Raw genomic sequence first — 16,942 nt, 5'->3', positions numbered from 1 at the left:
ATCTGAGAGTTTCTAGAGAAGCTTTAATACGGTGGATCATTACCGCTTAATTCAAGGTGCTGCTGTGTGGGCAGGGGCCATTCTGCAGCTGAGAAAAGAAACAGCTTCCAGCCACACGGTGCTTTGTGAGTGTGCTATACGTCTCTGGATATGTTCTTCCACGTTTCTTTAAAAGCAGCCTTTCAGATCTTTTAAAAACAAGCAAGGGCGATGACTCACTCGACCGGTTACAGTCCGTAAAAGAGCAGGAAGATGTGACGTTGTATTCCTGGCGGTGAGCGCCGCGCTGACCCCCAAACTGACCTCTGACCTCTCTGAAGACATGCACATGTAGGCGGCGCGTTGGGAGCAAATCACATTTTAGTCGACTGGATTAATGTATAATTATAAACTCAATTCTAAAACAAGACAAGTGTCCGTTTCACAGGTGCAATGAGCGATGGACTCCAGTTAGCTGCTTCTGTTTTAGGATCCTGTATTTATTTATTTATTAAACTTTGCACATAGCTTGGATAATGTGGCACATTTCTACAAAGCTACCACTTCTAAACAGCTGTTTTATTTCATTTCAAAAATACTTTACAACATTTTTAAAAGGTCCTTTTGTTTTGAATTGTGTTTTTCCTCCTTTTTTATTTTAATCCAGACGAATGAAACATATTTGTGTAGATTTTTCCCCCCCAATTTTTATTGTAATTGCTAATTTTTCCTTTATTTATGTTTGTTAGATAATAGTTTTGCTGTGGATTTCATTGTCTGTCACGATGAAAGAACAGGGGGTGTGGTGTGTGTGTGTGTGTGGGGGGGGGGGTCACTGTGACTTATGTACTGCCATATGTGCCATTTAAATGAATCCAACAATCTACAGCCCCATCCGATACTTATTTATACTTAAAGTAACAGGATTGACTTTGAAGAATACATTAGTAAAAAATAAATAAAAGATAAATGCGGAAATAGTAGAACAATTATTTGAATATACAACATCTTTACATATTTCTTTAAAATAAGTAGGTGTATTCTTTATTTGTCTTTAATTTAACAAATGATAAGACACAAATTGTTGAAAAACTAAAGGAAAATAAATAATAACACCTCCAATCTCTGTCACTAGTTTTAAAAAACATGATATGTATTACAAACTGCATGAGTGGAAAGTGGACCCCTTCATAAACCCGAGATATTACGCACTGGTGACTGTGGCAGGTCTATACTGGTCAAATGGCAGACAGGGGGCGACTCGCGCCTGTTCTTACAGCTTTATTCACACACTGCAAAAGAACAGGCGTCTCAAATATTTTAGCATTTAATTATATCATTCGTTCTTTGATTTACAGTCACATGTATCTTTAAACATGAACAACTTTCCTCTATGTCAACACAGGGACCTGTTGTTTCCAAATGCATTTTATTTGTGAGTTTGTCTTAACACACGCACGTCATTCAGGTTCTGCCTTTTAAGGAAGAAAATAACACATGTTTAATTTGTAAATAATACGAGCACTAATATATTCTACAGTGACATTATCTCAATTCGTCTAAAGCACACTAGGTAACATGGATGCCTGAGAAATACTCATTTTAAACCCAACGGTCAGATGATTAATGGACTCTTCTTGCAGTGTGTGACGTGCGGGGGCCGAGCGGAGGGCTGCTCTGGTTTAAGTTGCAGTCATCTGGATGGATGTTATCACTCTCCTGGAGCCTGTCAGTGTGAGCGCGGCGCTGCTCTGTGGAAGTCACTTTGGGAAGTATACGGGAACTTCACTCACCCTGGATTTACGCAGCGGAGACGCATGGCACCGCCGGACTGGCACGACTGTCTCGTCTCCAAAACCGTGCGTATTTTGCTTTTTGGGATTTGTTCCAAGCGGCTGGGACGCGACATGGAATGCAGAAGCACGCTGGGATGCTGCCTGCTCGCTGCGCTGTCCTGCTGCCTCCTCCCGGGCTGCGGAGGTAACATCACGGTCGCGGTGATGCTCCCGGACAACCACGACAAGTACCCGTGGGCTCTGCCGCGCGTCCTCCCGGCCATCCTCATGGCGAACGAAGACCTGCACAGCAAACACGGGCTGCTTCTCGGCCGCCACATCAACATCTTGAACTACAGCACCGAGGACCCTGTCGCAGGATCGTGCGCCGAGAGCAGGGCGCAGGTCGTGGCCGTGGACGCCAAGCTTTACATCCGCCCAGACGCTTTCTTCGGACCCGGGTGCGTGTACCCGCTCGCCTCCGTGGGGCGATTCGCGTCCCACTGGAAACTCCCGCTGATCACCGCAGGAGGACCGGCGTACGGCTTCGACAAGCGGGATGAGTACCGGACCATTGTGCGCAGCGGGCCGTCCACAACCAAGCTGGGGGACTTTGCCAATGTACTGCACACGCACTTTAACTGGACGTCCCGGGCCGTGGTTATATTCCACGACCGGCGGCATGACGACCGGCCGCACTACTTTCTGTCAGAGGGGATCTACCTGAACCTGAAGGAGGAGATGAACATCACGGTGGAGGCCCAGCCGTACGAGGATGACCTAAAGTACTACAAGGAACATATTAGCTTCATGAAGGAGCGTGGGAGAAGTAAGTTCATGCTGAGGGGAAACGTGATTTAAAGTTGTGGGAAATAACGCATGACACCCTGGTGTATATCCCCCCTATAAATAAATGTCAGTGTTTTATTTTATCTCTTTCCTTGGCTATCTTTTAGTTGTCTGTATGAGTGTGTGAACTTATCTGGACAAAGTGCAGGTCCGCAGATGGTTACTATAAAGATAATGTCAGCGGATGGAGGAGGAAATTCCGTCTTACTGGATGATCTGGGAAACAGTTTAGTAACATTTATCCAACGCCTTCAGGCAGATTTATATCTACTCTTTGTAGGAAAGTGGCCTTAGTGCACCAGTCGTCCTGTGCCTGGAGCTGCGGGGGAGTAACAAATACTTGAAAAATATCAGATTTTAGAGCATTGACATGAGGTGGCGAAAATGGGAGATTCCGCTCCAAACAGAGAGGTCAGAGTGTCTTTACAAACAGAGGTGGGCAGGAATAGGTGCAGGGTAAAGCCTGTTTACTCCCGAGTTATTACAGAGGAATGTTTAGGCTGTGGGCAGTCTGCTGCTGCTGCTGCTTTATTGCCTGCGGAAGACCACCACCTGCGCTCTTTACGGGAACAGAGGCGCATGGGGTTGTGATCATATGGGTGTCCTCTCAGACTCAACACGCATTGTGTGTGAGGGTTTTACGCATTCTTGCAGCTACCGGTCTCCTGTTACGATTGAGAGCCGTAACGAATAGTCGACTAGTCGATCACTCGAAGGGCAAACACATGTTGATAATCGATTGCTATATTGAGATCGTTTTCAGTCAAAAATGTCAGATTTTTATACTTTTCTCCGTTTTATATAATTATAAAATGAATATATGTTGGATTTGGAGTGACAAATAAGACATTTAAATACATTTCCCAGGACTTTAACACACATTGATGGACACTTTCAGTATTTTCTGACATTTTATGGTTATTAAAAATAATAACTAGCAGATAAATCGATCTCGTTGCAGCCATGGGGGAAAATCCAAAAGGAATTCAATGTACAACCTCGTGCTTTTTTTCTTGTTGAGACTGCAAAGTTTTCCAAAGAGGCTACTAAATATGTCAGGATGAATTTCAGGGAAAGGTGTGTAAAAAGTTGCAGCCATAAAATACAGTACATGTCACTCTTTGGACTAAATCTTATTTTCTGTGGAACATCAAATAGCTCCAAGGAGAAGCTGGAGCAAAATGATGCAGAAATGGTGCTGACAGCAGTGTAGAACAATATGATTTCAAACCTTTAAAGCTGTAGGGAACTACAGCGTTAATAAAAGTGATTTTTGAACAATTTGATGAAGTGGCAAAACTAATATTGTGTTTAACAAACGGACATCACAGCTGTTTTGTTGATGAGGCGTAAATCACACAGCGGCTGTTAAATCATTCGTCGCTGTTCTCGCTTTAGGTTTAATTAACTGGAAACACTGCGAGGTTCACTTCATCATCACTGCTGTAGTGAAAAGTTAATTGTGTGATTATTATGGCTGGTGTGTGCGCCGCAGCTGCACATGTGTTGGTGTATGAGGAGAGACAGAGTTCCGCTGAGTGATCTACCCTGCGTATCGTTTTTATAAATCTATCCATTCCTAGTTTTAAGCAATACAAGTAAAACTGTTTGATGAACAACAGCCCAATGCAGGGGCAGCTTCTTAAGTTTTGTCATCACAAGTTGTGTTTTTTGCTTCTAACTCACCATTCTGGTTGCAGCATAGTAGGTCGAAATTTGTTAAGCACACATTAGGACTTGTTTAAGACTCAAAAGTCAAAGTTTCGACTGAGGACTAGACTCAGCCACTTGACCGTCTTAGGGTTAGGGACTTGCCTTTCTTTATTTTGTGTGCAAAGACTTGTGGCTTTCTAAATGCTTCTGATCCGAAATGTGTTAGCACCACTGGAAAAAACTCAATTCCAAGTACTGGACAAATAATGTAAACACATCAATTTAGTTTTAATTGTGTGTTCTCTTAGACTTCTCCATGGAAAACAATAGCATCAGTTTTGTGCGTAGATTTTAACCACCAAACCTTAACTATATCATTCATATAAGGAACACGTATATTACTGGTTTAAATCAGTTGTTAATGGCAGATAGGGACAGTTTTAGAAGACACTGATAAACAAAGCCTAAAGGGCCCTCAGATCAGAATATATGAGTTGTTCTGGAAATACCAACATACATTTTTATTTCCTTTAGTTTGCAGAAGATGTTTGCTCCTCTACAGGTTCAGATAGTTCTCGTAAAAAGTGACACTGGGTCATTTTGTTCTGGTAAACGTCGAACTAGCTATCACCAAGTTAAAGTAAAGATGGAAAAAAATAATGAAACCCCAAAATTTTGCTTTCAAACCGTTTCTTGTCTGAGTGCTTGTCTTCTTCAGACCTGATATAGTTCATGGGTGTGTTTCAAAATTGTGTATCTCCCTTTAGTCCTGGGAGCGTTTTGGAGCCAATCACATTTGGAAACCACTCAACATCTCAGAGCAAATTTTGCTTCCAAGCAGTACATCGTGTGGTTTCTGGCGCTGTGAAACAAACAAGAGTTTTAATCTGTTGTTACAGTAACGGCATCAACAAATAATGTAATGAACAGAGTAAAGGTAATTAAAGGGTGGTGCTGCAGCAGCAAGGGATAGAGGTGAAAGGTGCAAGGCGCCAAACAGCCTCCGTTTACACCCCCCCTCTTTCCCAAATGAATTATGGAGCTACCGCAGTGAGCTGGAGGTCACGGAAGCTAATGGTTTTGTCAGGGCTTGTCCGGGCTTGGCGCTGAGCTCACTTCTATCCCATCAGATAACCTCCGGACTATCAGAGCTGTAAAGTCACCTGACGGTCGGGTTCAAACGAGAGGATGAAGCAGAGGTGGGGAAGGAAAATGGGGGCTTTTAAAAGTGAAGCTACACATCGTTGAAGCTTTGACAGATGACCAAGTAATTGCATGCTTGTGCAGAGTTTAACACCACCACCTCTAATTCCTCAAATTCCTCATTTTAATACCTGGAAAATTCACAACCAATGACACTCACTCAAGTTTTTTATGAATCTAGCTTGAGTATTTTCCCTTATGTGATGCTCCTTAGATTTTGATTTGACTCCTACTGACTCCTGGAAGTAGTGTACTGATTTTACATCTGACAGGGCCACTGGGGCAACACATTAAGACCAGGTGTAGTAGCTAAGATTAAGATTGTGTGACTCGTTGCCTCTTGAACGTGTCACAAAACGTTGACTTGAAGTGTGTTACGCTGCGTCTGTTTGGCGTCAGTTCTTAGCGCTATTTGACCGGCTTTAATTGAACAAGTCTTGAAGCCTGTTCCTTTGTGACTGGTATTCTGAACACAGTGTCTACAGCACTGCTAACTGAGGCTGCACATGCTAACGTGAACTAGCTTATATCTTATAGTTACAATTAAGGTGTTAGCATTGCTAAATGAAACACTAAATCACACAAGAAACTTGATGTATAGTTGAATTATTTAAATAGTTTTCATTGGTTTGGCGTTGAGTTGTGAAAAAGTGGTGATCCCCGATATTTCATCCAGCGCCATCATCATGTCAAAATGCTCAAGTCCTAATATTAACTTTTAAAATGTGTGTCAAATCGACAGCAATTGATCCAATAGTAAAGAAATGTACTATTTATGAAAACACAGTTCAGAATGAGGACATTTTGCACTAAAATGACTGTTAATTTGGACTTTCCAAAAGCGGAAACTCTATCAATGTAGCATAGATGAAGAAATATTGTTTTAAGATTGAATCAGTGTGAATTTGGTAGGTGGTGGCTTGGACTCAACAGGGTTATTCTCCATCGGCAACATGGTAGAATATGGCTGTTTTCTACATGTCTTCGAATAAGAAAGGCCCCGTTTGAGTGAATGCCACAATGCGTTCTCAACAATGCTTTTGTTGCTCTGTAAAGGAGAACGTTGCCTTTCAGCTGAGTCGAAAATCAGGGCAGAAATCTGGATTTTTAAAAACCCAAATGATCTGTATTGCCGTCTGATCCTTTAAGGGAAGGTTGTGAGCCTGTGTGCTAGCTCTGGTGCAGTGTGAGTTAAAAGCAGCACTGAATATATTCCATCTCCCATCACAATTTGACACTCTCCCCTTAATGCTTTTTAGTCCATTATTGCCAAAGAACTATTTTAGCAGTAAGAGTGGAAGAAAACATCAGTCTGTGTTAGCGTTTCTGCTTTTGTTTTTCAAGTAGATTTGCCAGTCAGTAGGTCAGTGAGTGATGAAAACAGTGTCCTCTGCGTGATTACAGAAGCAGAGGGTTAGAGTTATTAGGTGTTGTTTCACGGATTAACTTTTTGCTGCAGAGGCAGAGCATTATGTGTACAGCAGAGCCGTAAAAATAAAAGCCCCCCAGGCAGATGAGAGCATTAAGCAACAAGGAGATGGAGGGTAATCTCTTTGAAAAGGATTCTGCTTGAAGACAAACATGACACAGAGACGTGTTAGAAGGTCCAACACATTCCAGCTGTGACAGAAACACGTTGAGTGCGCTAATTGGCTTGCTTTCTGTTTGTGCACTTGCCTGTTGTTATCTACGGAGCCTTCCAAAACAGCTAAATGTCACAATTTGCAAACCAAACTAACACTAAATCTAGATGAGATGAGTTAATCGCTCTACTCTTAATGAGACAATCCGGCAATTCCAACACCAATTGGCTTCTTTTCAAAACTTGATAATAAAGTGTAATTTACTTCCTTCATACCATGTTTTTTTAGTCTTTTCATGACACAGTATTTCACTTTGTTTTTACCGAATCTGTAAGCGAAATCCACTTGGTAATCATGATCATTTTGTGGGTGAAGTCTGCGATGCATTAGACGGCGGTTGTACAAAAAAAAAAAACAGATTGCAAAAATACTAGAACTTATATTGGCTGTGATGGATGTGAGGCTTTTGCTGTTGGTGGATCTGGATCATCTTGTATGGAGAAAAGGATTAATGTGCTACATAATGCTAGCAAATTAGCATCTACCAGATAATTCGCCTGTGAATTTTACTCTGAAACTAAAGGGGTGATGTTTCATGAAAATGTATACCTCTAGTGAACATCAGCAAATATTATAAAACATGCTGCACCATGTCCTGTGACACGCTAGTCCATCTGTAGGTAATCAGAGTCCCATGTAGGAATGTTAGTAGCAACAGCCAACAACAAGTATTCCCGGTAGACTTAGTTGTAATATTTCTTTGAAGCTGAAAAAACATCACGCTTTCATGAATAACCTTTTGTTATTTGGATAATTCTTTGCCCTCATCACATTGTTCCCTTTTGCAAAATTCTGAAAAGACATTATCTTGAAGCAGACAGACTGTTGTTGTCCATGAAAAGAGACTTGTTTGTGTGTTGATAAAAGAAACATTTTTAGAAATGATTCTTTGCATTCAGCATCCAACTTCGCATTACAACAACCAATTCCCAGGATGTAGAAAATGCGAAAAGTAAGTCAGCTTTCCTGCAATGTTGAGAAAACTTCTAAAAATGATTCGTTCTTTGGTCAACCCTGAACAATCTTTCTACAGGTTTTTGATATATCTTGCCAAATAAGAACAGTTGCCTCCTAATTGGAGGTAAGAACGAGACACGGTTATGTAATATTCTTCAATATTGGACTTCATAACAAGCCTGCAGTGTAGCGGATCAGCACTGATTACCATACTGGAGTCTGTGAGGTGGAACAACTTCTACCAAACAATTGAATGTGCTTTTGTGTGAAGTGAAGCCGGGCAGGTCCATATATTGGCGACTGCTACAACATAGAAGGACATTTTCCCCCGACTGTGCAGCACATTTATTTTGGGAGAGCTCCAGGAGACTGTAGGACTCCTTGGCACGGAGAACCATGTTGGACGGGATGAGCGTTGGGGTCTAAGTAGCAGCCGACTTTGGTCTCACACATGAGGAAATGTCTGCTAACTGGGAGGACTGCCTGGCGGCTGGCAGCTGCCGCTCTGACATACACTGCTAGTGGAAATAATGCTATGTTTTTTTTATTCATGACTCAACAGCAGGAAGGTGTAGGTGGAAGGGTGGATGGGGTGGGCAGAGACACTGTCAGAGCCTGTATGAGGAGCCTCGAGTTTGATTCCTGCACCAGTGTCCTTGAACAAGTCTAATTGAGGTGAAAGCTACAATGTGTAGTCCTGTTTGAATAGGCTTACGTTCGGAAATCCAGTTCTTTTTTATGTGCCAAACAAAATGTGCTAATAGTTTTTCTTAGCCTATTAACCAAAAGGTATGGGAAGTTGTCAAAGAAAAAGTAGGCAAAGGTCTTGATTAGCTCTGTGTTTGAACTTAACATTTAGGAACTTGGGATTCTCTCCCTTGGGTTGTTGAAACTTGGGTTCTGGAAATAGTGCCAATAGTTTCACGGGAACTACAGCAGTGCGGAGAAAGGAACTTTCTGAACTCTGTGTTGCACAACATACAAGAATCTGACAATGACTTAGAGGAAAAACACTACTTAAGTAGAAGCTGAACTAATGCAGGTGTCCATGAGGTCAGGTGGTGGCAGGGTTAATGGGGCACAGGTGGAACTAATAAGGCCAGGACGAACAATTGAAAAAGGCGGGAAAAACCAAAAAAGGAAGGGATATGATATGGAATGAGAAAACTTCTAAATAAAACAAGGAACAGATTACCTTGAAAATAGGATCATGACAAGTAGTAGTGATCTGACGAGACTACAGTATTTAACGTAACACTTTTGCATCTTGGGGAAATACGTGACTTCACATTGAACAGAAACCCTAATCTTTCCTTAACAGAGGAGCTTTGTTTGAATTTACAACGTTAACCACGTGTTGGAAGTCAATCAGAAGTGCCTTCATGTTGGAAAATGATGCCAAGGTGGTACTAAGTGACTGTCAATTGAAAACAGTAAACTTTGAAGTGTTGACAACATTTGGTTGATCCATCCGTCCATGACTTTCTCCTCATTACTCCTACTGCTAAAAGGCTTTGGCAATTTAACGTAAACATGCGTTGGTTTTGGGCCTACGGTGAAAGGACTGATGCCAATGCTTTTCTTGGTAGTCTCTTTTGAGTCCCTTTCCTTTGGTTATTTCCACAAGTGGAGTGGCAACAGTTGACATGTACTGTATGTACAGCAAAGGAGCAAAGCTTGAGGACTTCCAGACCTGTCTAAAACTTGTTTTTGTGAAAGCAGCAAGAATATGGACAGAATCAAAGGTCACCAGAGGAAACATTTTTGGACAGAAACGTCTGGCTGAATATTTCATATCATGATCCAAGTTTATTATCCACTATATGTGCAACACTGTTGATTTCAAGATGTGTAACCTGCTAGAACAGGTGAAAAATATGGCTTACAGCTCTGATTTAACAGATACTATTGGTCAGCTCGAGGGGTGAACTGACACACAATGCTCCAGTGGACCTTTGTGCCTGGAGCAGATGGTGAGCTGGCCCTGCACACGGCCTGACATCTGGCATCTATTCGTGTATGCTTACCGCTTGTTGTGAGTGTAAATAATCAAACATGGCTTACTGCTGAAACGAGAAATAAACAGGTGTTCAAACAAATTCAGATGTGGACACAAATACGGATCAGTGTGTGAAGTCCTGCGGTGTGAGTTTGGCCTGTGCTTTGCATGTGACCCACAACGCTCGAATCTCCATTTGTTTAAGAAATATTTGTCTTTCATTGAGCCCTAAAGGTTTTGTATGCTTAAATAAGTTATTTTCTACCATTGTTTTATCGTTATTTCAGCCTGTTTTGATGATTATCTCGAGTGAAAGTTTAAGAGAGTAGTAGTGGGGTAAGAAAATATGGAGACATTGAGGATTGCGATGTTACGATCTGTGATATTAATTCCTGAAAACATTTTTGTTATGAATTACATGCAAATATTTGTGGCAGATTCTGATTCTCAAAAGCAGTGGTATGATGATAGATAGATAGCCATGCAATCTATACACAGTGACAGTTTTGCTAAGATTAGATTTGAAAATAAAATCCCAACATCTTTTGAACATTTAAATTGAATCCAGCAATTCTTAAACTGGTTTAATGAAAAGCAGCCTCTTAAATAATCAAGTGAGTGCTTCAGAGGAACATTACTTCTGTGTTTGCTTGGAAAGATAAGGTATTTCTTGAAGGGCAGACACTTTTTGCAATTTGGCAAACACACAGGAGTTCCTAAGTTGTAGTGTAACTTTATTTTATCTTGGGCTGCAAATAGTGGTTTTTATACTTAATGATTGATCGTCAGTTATTTTTACTAGATTTATATAAACATATAATCATTTGTTTTGCTTATTTTTCCTCCTTTGTATCTCCGGTTTTTCTTTATCTTGGATACTGTTCTCAAAATTCAATCATTTGCGTTTGTGAATTTACAGGAATGTTTTTTCCTTCTTTTGAAAATGGAAAAGAGCCCTAACTTTTAGTCTCTGGCTCAATAACAATATTAATAAAAGTGTTTCATTGTTGTTTTTCCCTACAGTTGTGTACATCTGCGGGCCCCTGGATACTTTCCTCAACATCATGAAACTGTTTCAGAGCGAGATCCAGGACCCGGAGAACTACGCCATTTTTTATCTGGACGTGTTTGCGGAGAGCTTGGCCGAAGGGAAACCGTGGCAGAACTCCGACCCGGACTGGGCTGATCCCATTAAGGTTTTCAAGGTAAAATGAACACAGAACACACACACACACACACACACACACACACACACACACACACACACACACACACACACACACACACACACACACACACACAGAGAGACGGTGTGTATCAACAAGCATGCATATGTTAAAGTGATAAATTGAGACAGTTTTCACATTCTTTGTATATGTACTGTCAAAGTTTCACCCGCTTTGTAATTGGAGGCAGGAAATAATAGAAGACCGAAACCACCGAGAAATGGATGTCCCTGACGATGCATATTTTATCCCTGCTTCTGCTCATTTTTCTCTCTAAATCCCATAATCTCTATCAGGCTCTACTTACTGAATAACTCATAAAATCCAAATTAGAAGTGCTAGTTGGTTGAATACATTCTTTTTAAATGGAAAGCTTTTATTTATGGTAATGAAACACATTAAGTCTCTCAAAGGACAAGGAGGCCTCGTTCCTCTTCTCGTCTGCATTAATGCTTGAGGTTCTTGCTTGACTTTAATGAATGGGAGGGGGGGGGGGTTTCATCGGACATTATACAGCCCTTTTAAATGAGTGCATGACACATAAGAGAGTGGGCGCAGACGTGTCGCTTCGTCTAATCTATCTCCTTGAATGTCAAACATGCCTTCTCTTAATTCTTTAGTTCAGGTTTTGATGGAGAGCGGCTTTCTGGATATAAATCTGACCCCTGTCATAATGGACTGAGTGTTTCTCACTAAAAGGCTTAAAGCAAGTGAAACATTAACATGTGAATTAAATGGAAATGTCTGTATTTCTTTGCTTAAATGTTCTTAAACCCTCTCAGTCTTTAAAGTTCTACTCTGTTTCAAAGATATTATAGGCATAAAAACATTGCAATATTGAAAAGGTGTTTAGTGATTCTTAAAGTACTTTCTTCAAAGCAAGTGAAAACAATGTTTGGGAACAGGTGTGTGTGATGATACATACTCCTATTTAGAAAGGAAGGCGACAATATCTGCTCCTGACCTTATGGCTGCAGGGGGTCACAATTGCAGATCATGCAAGGCGTTAATTTGTCTCTGCGAACCGACTCGGCCCTCGGATATGACGTCACTTCCACGCTTCAAGCGTTCTTTTCTGTTCGAGCATCCGAGCGGGAGAAAAACATGGACGCAACCCGGAAAGATGTTGCGGTAGCACTGGCCGGGTACCAGGCTCTCCAAAATAAGTATGTGCTTCACCTACAAAGCATTATGATTATGACTATTACCCCATCTCATCAAAACGCAGCCATTTGAACTTCTACAATTTTCACTACATGTTTTAGTTTATCTTCTGTTAGCAACGTCAGCCACGTTTAGCAACACCCGTTTGAAACAAGTCTTCATTCAATATTGCACTCACCACAAGACAGATTCCCATCACCACAGGCAGTGGTATGGACGCAGTAAGGTATTGCAGCAGTACGAGAGATCGAAATCGTCATTTAAACAACCAAAGCGGTCCAAAAACATTGAAAACAGTTTGCAAATAGCACAGGGCGCATCCATCTTGGATTTCGTCTCGGAACTCTTCCTCGGTGACCTCTGAGTTCGACCGAGCGGGAAAGTTCGCCGTCTGAGGAAAGGGGGCGTGTTGGTGCGTGTCCCTAGGCAACGCTCCGTCTTCCTCTTCGGAGCTCCGACGTGGATACATAATAAAATGCGTCTCACTGTGGCAGTGCTGTAATTGCATGTGGAAGTTTGTGGCGGGGCTCCAATAACTTTTCGTACATGAAAAACGATCTATGCCTCTTCCAGTTGAGAGCGGAGCTTGATCATTTTCTAAAAGAGTCTAAAACAAATATTTTTTGTGTGATAGCACCACATATATCAACAGTTTCACTGAATGGCTGGCAGAACAATGTGTTATTCAATCCTAAACTTCTACTCATCATTAGTTCTTTGGTCTTTGGGGTTGTTCGTTTTAGCTTGGGTTAGACAGCTAGCATGCTAACATCTGTATTAGCATTGACACTCAAGCAGAAACAATGCACTTCAATGCTAACCGTCTTATATGAGAGAACTAGGATGTTACTTTATTATATCATTCATGTTTAAGACTTTTCATTTCAATTCATACTCAGTTAAAGTTGCAGCTCTACGGGAAAGGAAACTGCAATCATACATTGTGAGGCTATCAGGATGGCTAACGTGACCTCACTTAATCTCAGTTGATTTATTATTATTATCTTGTACAAATTTATCTTTTTACAGAGCACAGGTGTTTTCATTCACTATCTGTTTCTGAAAACAGATGATGAATTAAAAAACGTTATTGGGGTTACAAAGCGAAGCAGAGCATCAATGACTGCTAGCTTTGTTTGGACCTTTAGCTCAACAACCGTTAGCGTGTAGGCTTTTTAGCTGCTCATTCAGTCGACAGCTTGTGACACAAATGACTTCAAGGTACCACAAACGATGGCTAGTGTATAGATTGAGATTTGCTATGCTGAGTCACACACAATTTGAGGGATTTTGCAGTCAAGCATTTTTGACTGCAAAAACCAATATTGAGAGTGACAGGAAAGTGGGAGAGAGAGTCGGGGTGGGATCCGGAAAGGACCACGGGTCGGGAATCGAACCCGGGTCGCCGGCGTGCGGTGCAGGTGCCCCACCCGAGTTGCGCCACGGCCGGGGCCACAGTTTTTGAGTTTAACTGTTTGAGAATGAATCCCATATGTCACGTTGTAGTTCTTTCTAAATGTTTTTACCCCTCTGTGTTTCCTCCAGTCTGTTTTCGTCATTACTTACCGGCCTCCTGATAATCCGGAGTACAAAGACTTCCAGAAGAAACTCCACGCCAGAGCTCAGAAGGATTTCGGTGTGCATTTGGAGCCATCATTGGTAAATAGCAGCCTATGAAAACAGTGTGCGTTCTCAGCAGCATCAGAACCTCTTTAATCTTTTATTGGATGTGCAGCAAAATCCCCTCTGCGCTGTGTAATTGGCAGCAGTAATGATGTTGACAAATTAACGTGAGCAAATAATACTTTTCCTTGTATTACTTACTTTGATCTCAACTTGGGAGTTTCATGAAAGTACATTAGAGAGAATTATTATTTTGTACTTTTACTGGATAATCTTTTTATACAAGCAGCTTTTTGAATGTTGGCTGAAGGAAAGGCAATACCTCTATGAAAAATGTAATTTTTTATTCCATCATTAGGCTTTAAGTCATTATTGCTGGTAATCATAATGATGTTTCCCTGTTTGCAGAAGGACTACATCGCCGGCAGCTTTTATGATGGATTTGTGCTCTACGCCATGGCCTTGGAGGAGACTCTGGCAGACGGCGGAGCCCAGAACGATGGGATCAACATTACGAAGAGGACGCTGAACCGCAGATTCTGGGGTGAGCAAATGTTATATTTTTACAGACTTATTATTGTATTATTTTGGTCTGGTTGTCCCATTCCCCATGTCTCAGGAACATGCGGAGGGAATGTCTTTAGTTGTTGCACAAACATCCACTTGGACTCCACAATGGGTTAGGTGTCTTAGTAACTCAAAAATGAAATGTTAATAGTGACAATTTCATACAAATATCCAATAGGATATAATAAAGTGATGACATTCGAGATGGATGTGGTTTTTAACTGCAGTTAGACTGGTGGCAGAGGCATACAACCACAGAGGGTTTTGGTATGTTCTTGAATGCAACCTTGGGCAAAATGTGAATTTGCATTAAAACCAAATGTTTAAATGCATTTACAGGATCATCGTAAAGTCATGGCTGCCTCTTAGATACGCTGGCTTTAATTTGAAGCACAACTTAACCCAGAATGTGATCAAAATACAACTTTTTAACTGAATAATTACAGTGTCATTGAACAGATATCACACACTACTCCAGTTAATAGTTAATTTGATGCTTGAAGTGGGAGCTCACACACTTCCTATGTTCCCCAGATCTGCTTTCAAAAGGCAGAACAATGGGATGCTGTTGCATGAGTTGATGGGAAATAAACTAAGAATGTAGGGTCGATGTTGAGGTATAATAATATAAACATTTACGTGTTGATGTTTTGACAATGTTGTCTAATTAACAGAGGTAAAACCTTTTCAAATACCAGCTCAGGAAGACACTTCTTCCTCTTAGAAGTCACGTTCCATGTACCTTTACTAAACTGATCAGTGGTTGGAGAAATGGAGAATGCACAGTGAATAACTATAAAAGGATAATGCCGGATATGTTGTTTCTTCTGTTGATGGATAGAGCTCAATAAGGAACTGTGGTGTAATAAAAATGCAGAGAAATCAATGTTATGAGCCTAACGGATGGGGTTTTTGCACAGAGTGCTGCAGGGAGGATGTAAAGTTATAGGCCCACCTTGGAAGTTAGCATCGCCCTAGCTCCTTCAGCTCTTTAGTTCAACAAGATAATCTTCACAAATGAATACCGCATAATTTATTAAGCCACTTGCTAGCAGCTTCCTATTATAAAAACAAATCTAAAAGCTTCAAAATATACGACTGGTGTATTTACGACTTAATTGATGTCGTAAAACAAACTTTCAAATCTCCACGTTCATTATTTCACGCATAAAACCCGTCAACCTCAAAGCAATAGAACTGGAGGTGCAAAAGTGCTGACTCATATTTGGGTTTTAGGACTCATTCCTGCAGTAATCAATACATGAATATCCGTTTGTAGAGCCTTGCATGTTGTAGAATCACAGCCTTAATGAATATGCGATATGTGCTTTTAGGAGTGACGGGACTTGTTACCACAGACCAAAAAAATGCCAGGGATATAGACGTCAACCTGTGGGCGATGACCAACCAGGAGACGGGAGAGTACGGGGTAAGTCGAGCTTTGACTGTTATTGTCTGATAGTATGGTCTGTGTTTAATGTGTCTGACAGAAGACATTGAATTTGGTATGTGGACTATATTAGCTTTTTGCCGAGTATCCCACAAAGGAACTGAAGATAATGCAGGGCTCCTTAACTTCACATCTCCCTTTAATTAGAATTTCAAACTCTAAATTGTTTTCATTATAATGGACGCTTGTAAAACCTCAGCCTTCTTGTTTCTTCAGTTTTCAAAGCAATAAAAGCAAATGGATTTTTACTATCTGGGACATATTCTGGGGTCATGACTTCTCTAATGATAAGATGCATAAAACCTCAAATTTCCCTCCCAGTCCGATGAAAATATTTGTGCATGTTGCGCTCTGCAAACACAGCTGTGAACCGCTCCAGTGCGTCTCTGAGGGTGGGAGAAGTGGGTTAGCTCCATTTGACTTCAGTTAGGATTTCATAGAGGGCCGCAAGAGGCTGTCGTTAAGACTTCCTGCTCTCATTTATCCTCCGCTTTTAATTGGTTCATTTATACGGCCGATTGACCCGAGTAGCCAGCAGCCGGTTCTAAAAACATGCCGGGTTGTTTTCAGCTACAGGATCTCAGACTGATGAAAACATTAAAACAGGAAGTCAATATCAAGACGACTCATTCATATTCATTGACAGCTGATTATAGAAACATTATGTAGCTATTGTCATCCACAGTGTTAGAGCATTTGCAATAATCTGTCAAATGATTACTACGCTATAAAAGGATGCATATCTTAAGCTGATGTTCATCTGGCATTGCAATAAACAGCCGAATAGGAAAAAGGCTAAAAGCATGACCTTACATACTAAATAACATGATTACCAGAAAGAAATAAGACTGAAA

General features: G+C 41.1%; 1 protein-coding gene across 2 annotated transcripts in view; it reads left to right on the top strand.

The window, feature by feature from the left end:
• The first annotated feature begins 1,707 nt into the window (after nucleotides 1-1,707).
• Nucleotides 1,708-16,942, top strand: part of npr2 (natriuretic peptide receptor 2) — a 52,082-nt gene continuing 36,847 nt past the window's right edge. For both annotated transcript variants that reach the window (XM_063889090.1, XM_063889089.1), the window contains exons 1-5: nucleotides 1,708-2,583; nucleotides 11,082-11,263; nucleotides 13,994-14,107; nucleotides 14,480-14,615; nucleotides 15,973-16,067. In XM_063889090.1, coding sequence (XP_063745160.1) covers nucleotides 1,797-2,583; nucleotides 11,082-11,263; nucleotides 13,994-14,107; nucleotides 14,480-14,615; nucleotides 15,973-16,067 — 1,314 coding nt within the window. In that variant the 5' untranslated portion in view covers nucleotides 1,708-1,796. The remainder of the gene's footprint in view (nucleotides 2,584-11,081; nucleotides 11,264-13,993; nucleotides 14,108-14,479; nucleotides 14,616-15,972; nucleotides 16,068-16,942) is intronic.

The sequence above is a fragment of the Eleginops maclovinus genome, chromosome 8 (genome assembly GCF_036324505.1).
Source record: "Eleginops maclovinus isolate JMC-PN-2008 ecotype Puerto Natales chromosome 8, JC_Emac_rtc_rv5, whole genome shotgun sequence".
Taxonomy (NCBI): domain Eukaryota; kingdom Metazoa; phylum Chordata; class Actinopteri; order Perciformes; family Eleginopidae; genus Eleginops; species Eleginops maclovinus.
This window is presented reverse-complemented; position numbering and strand designations above follow the sequence as displayed.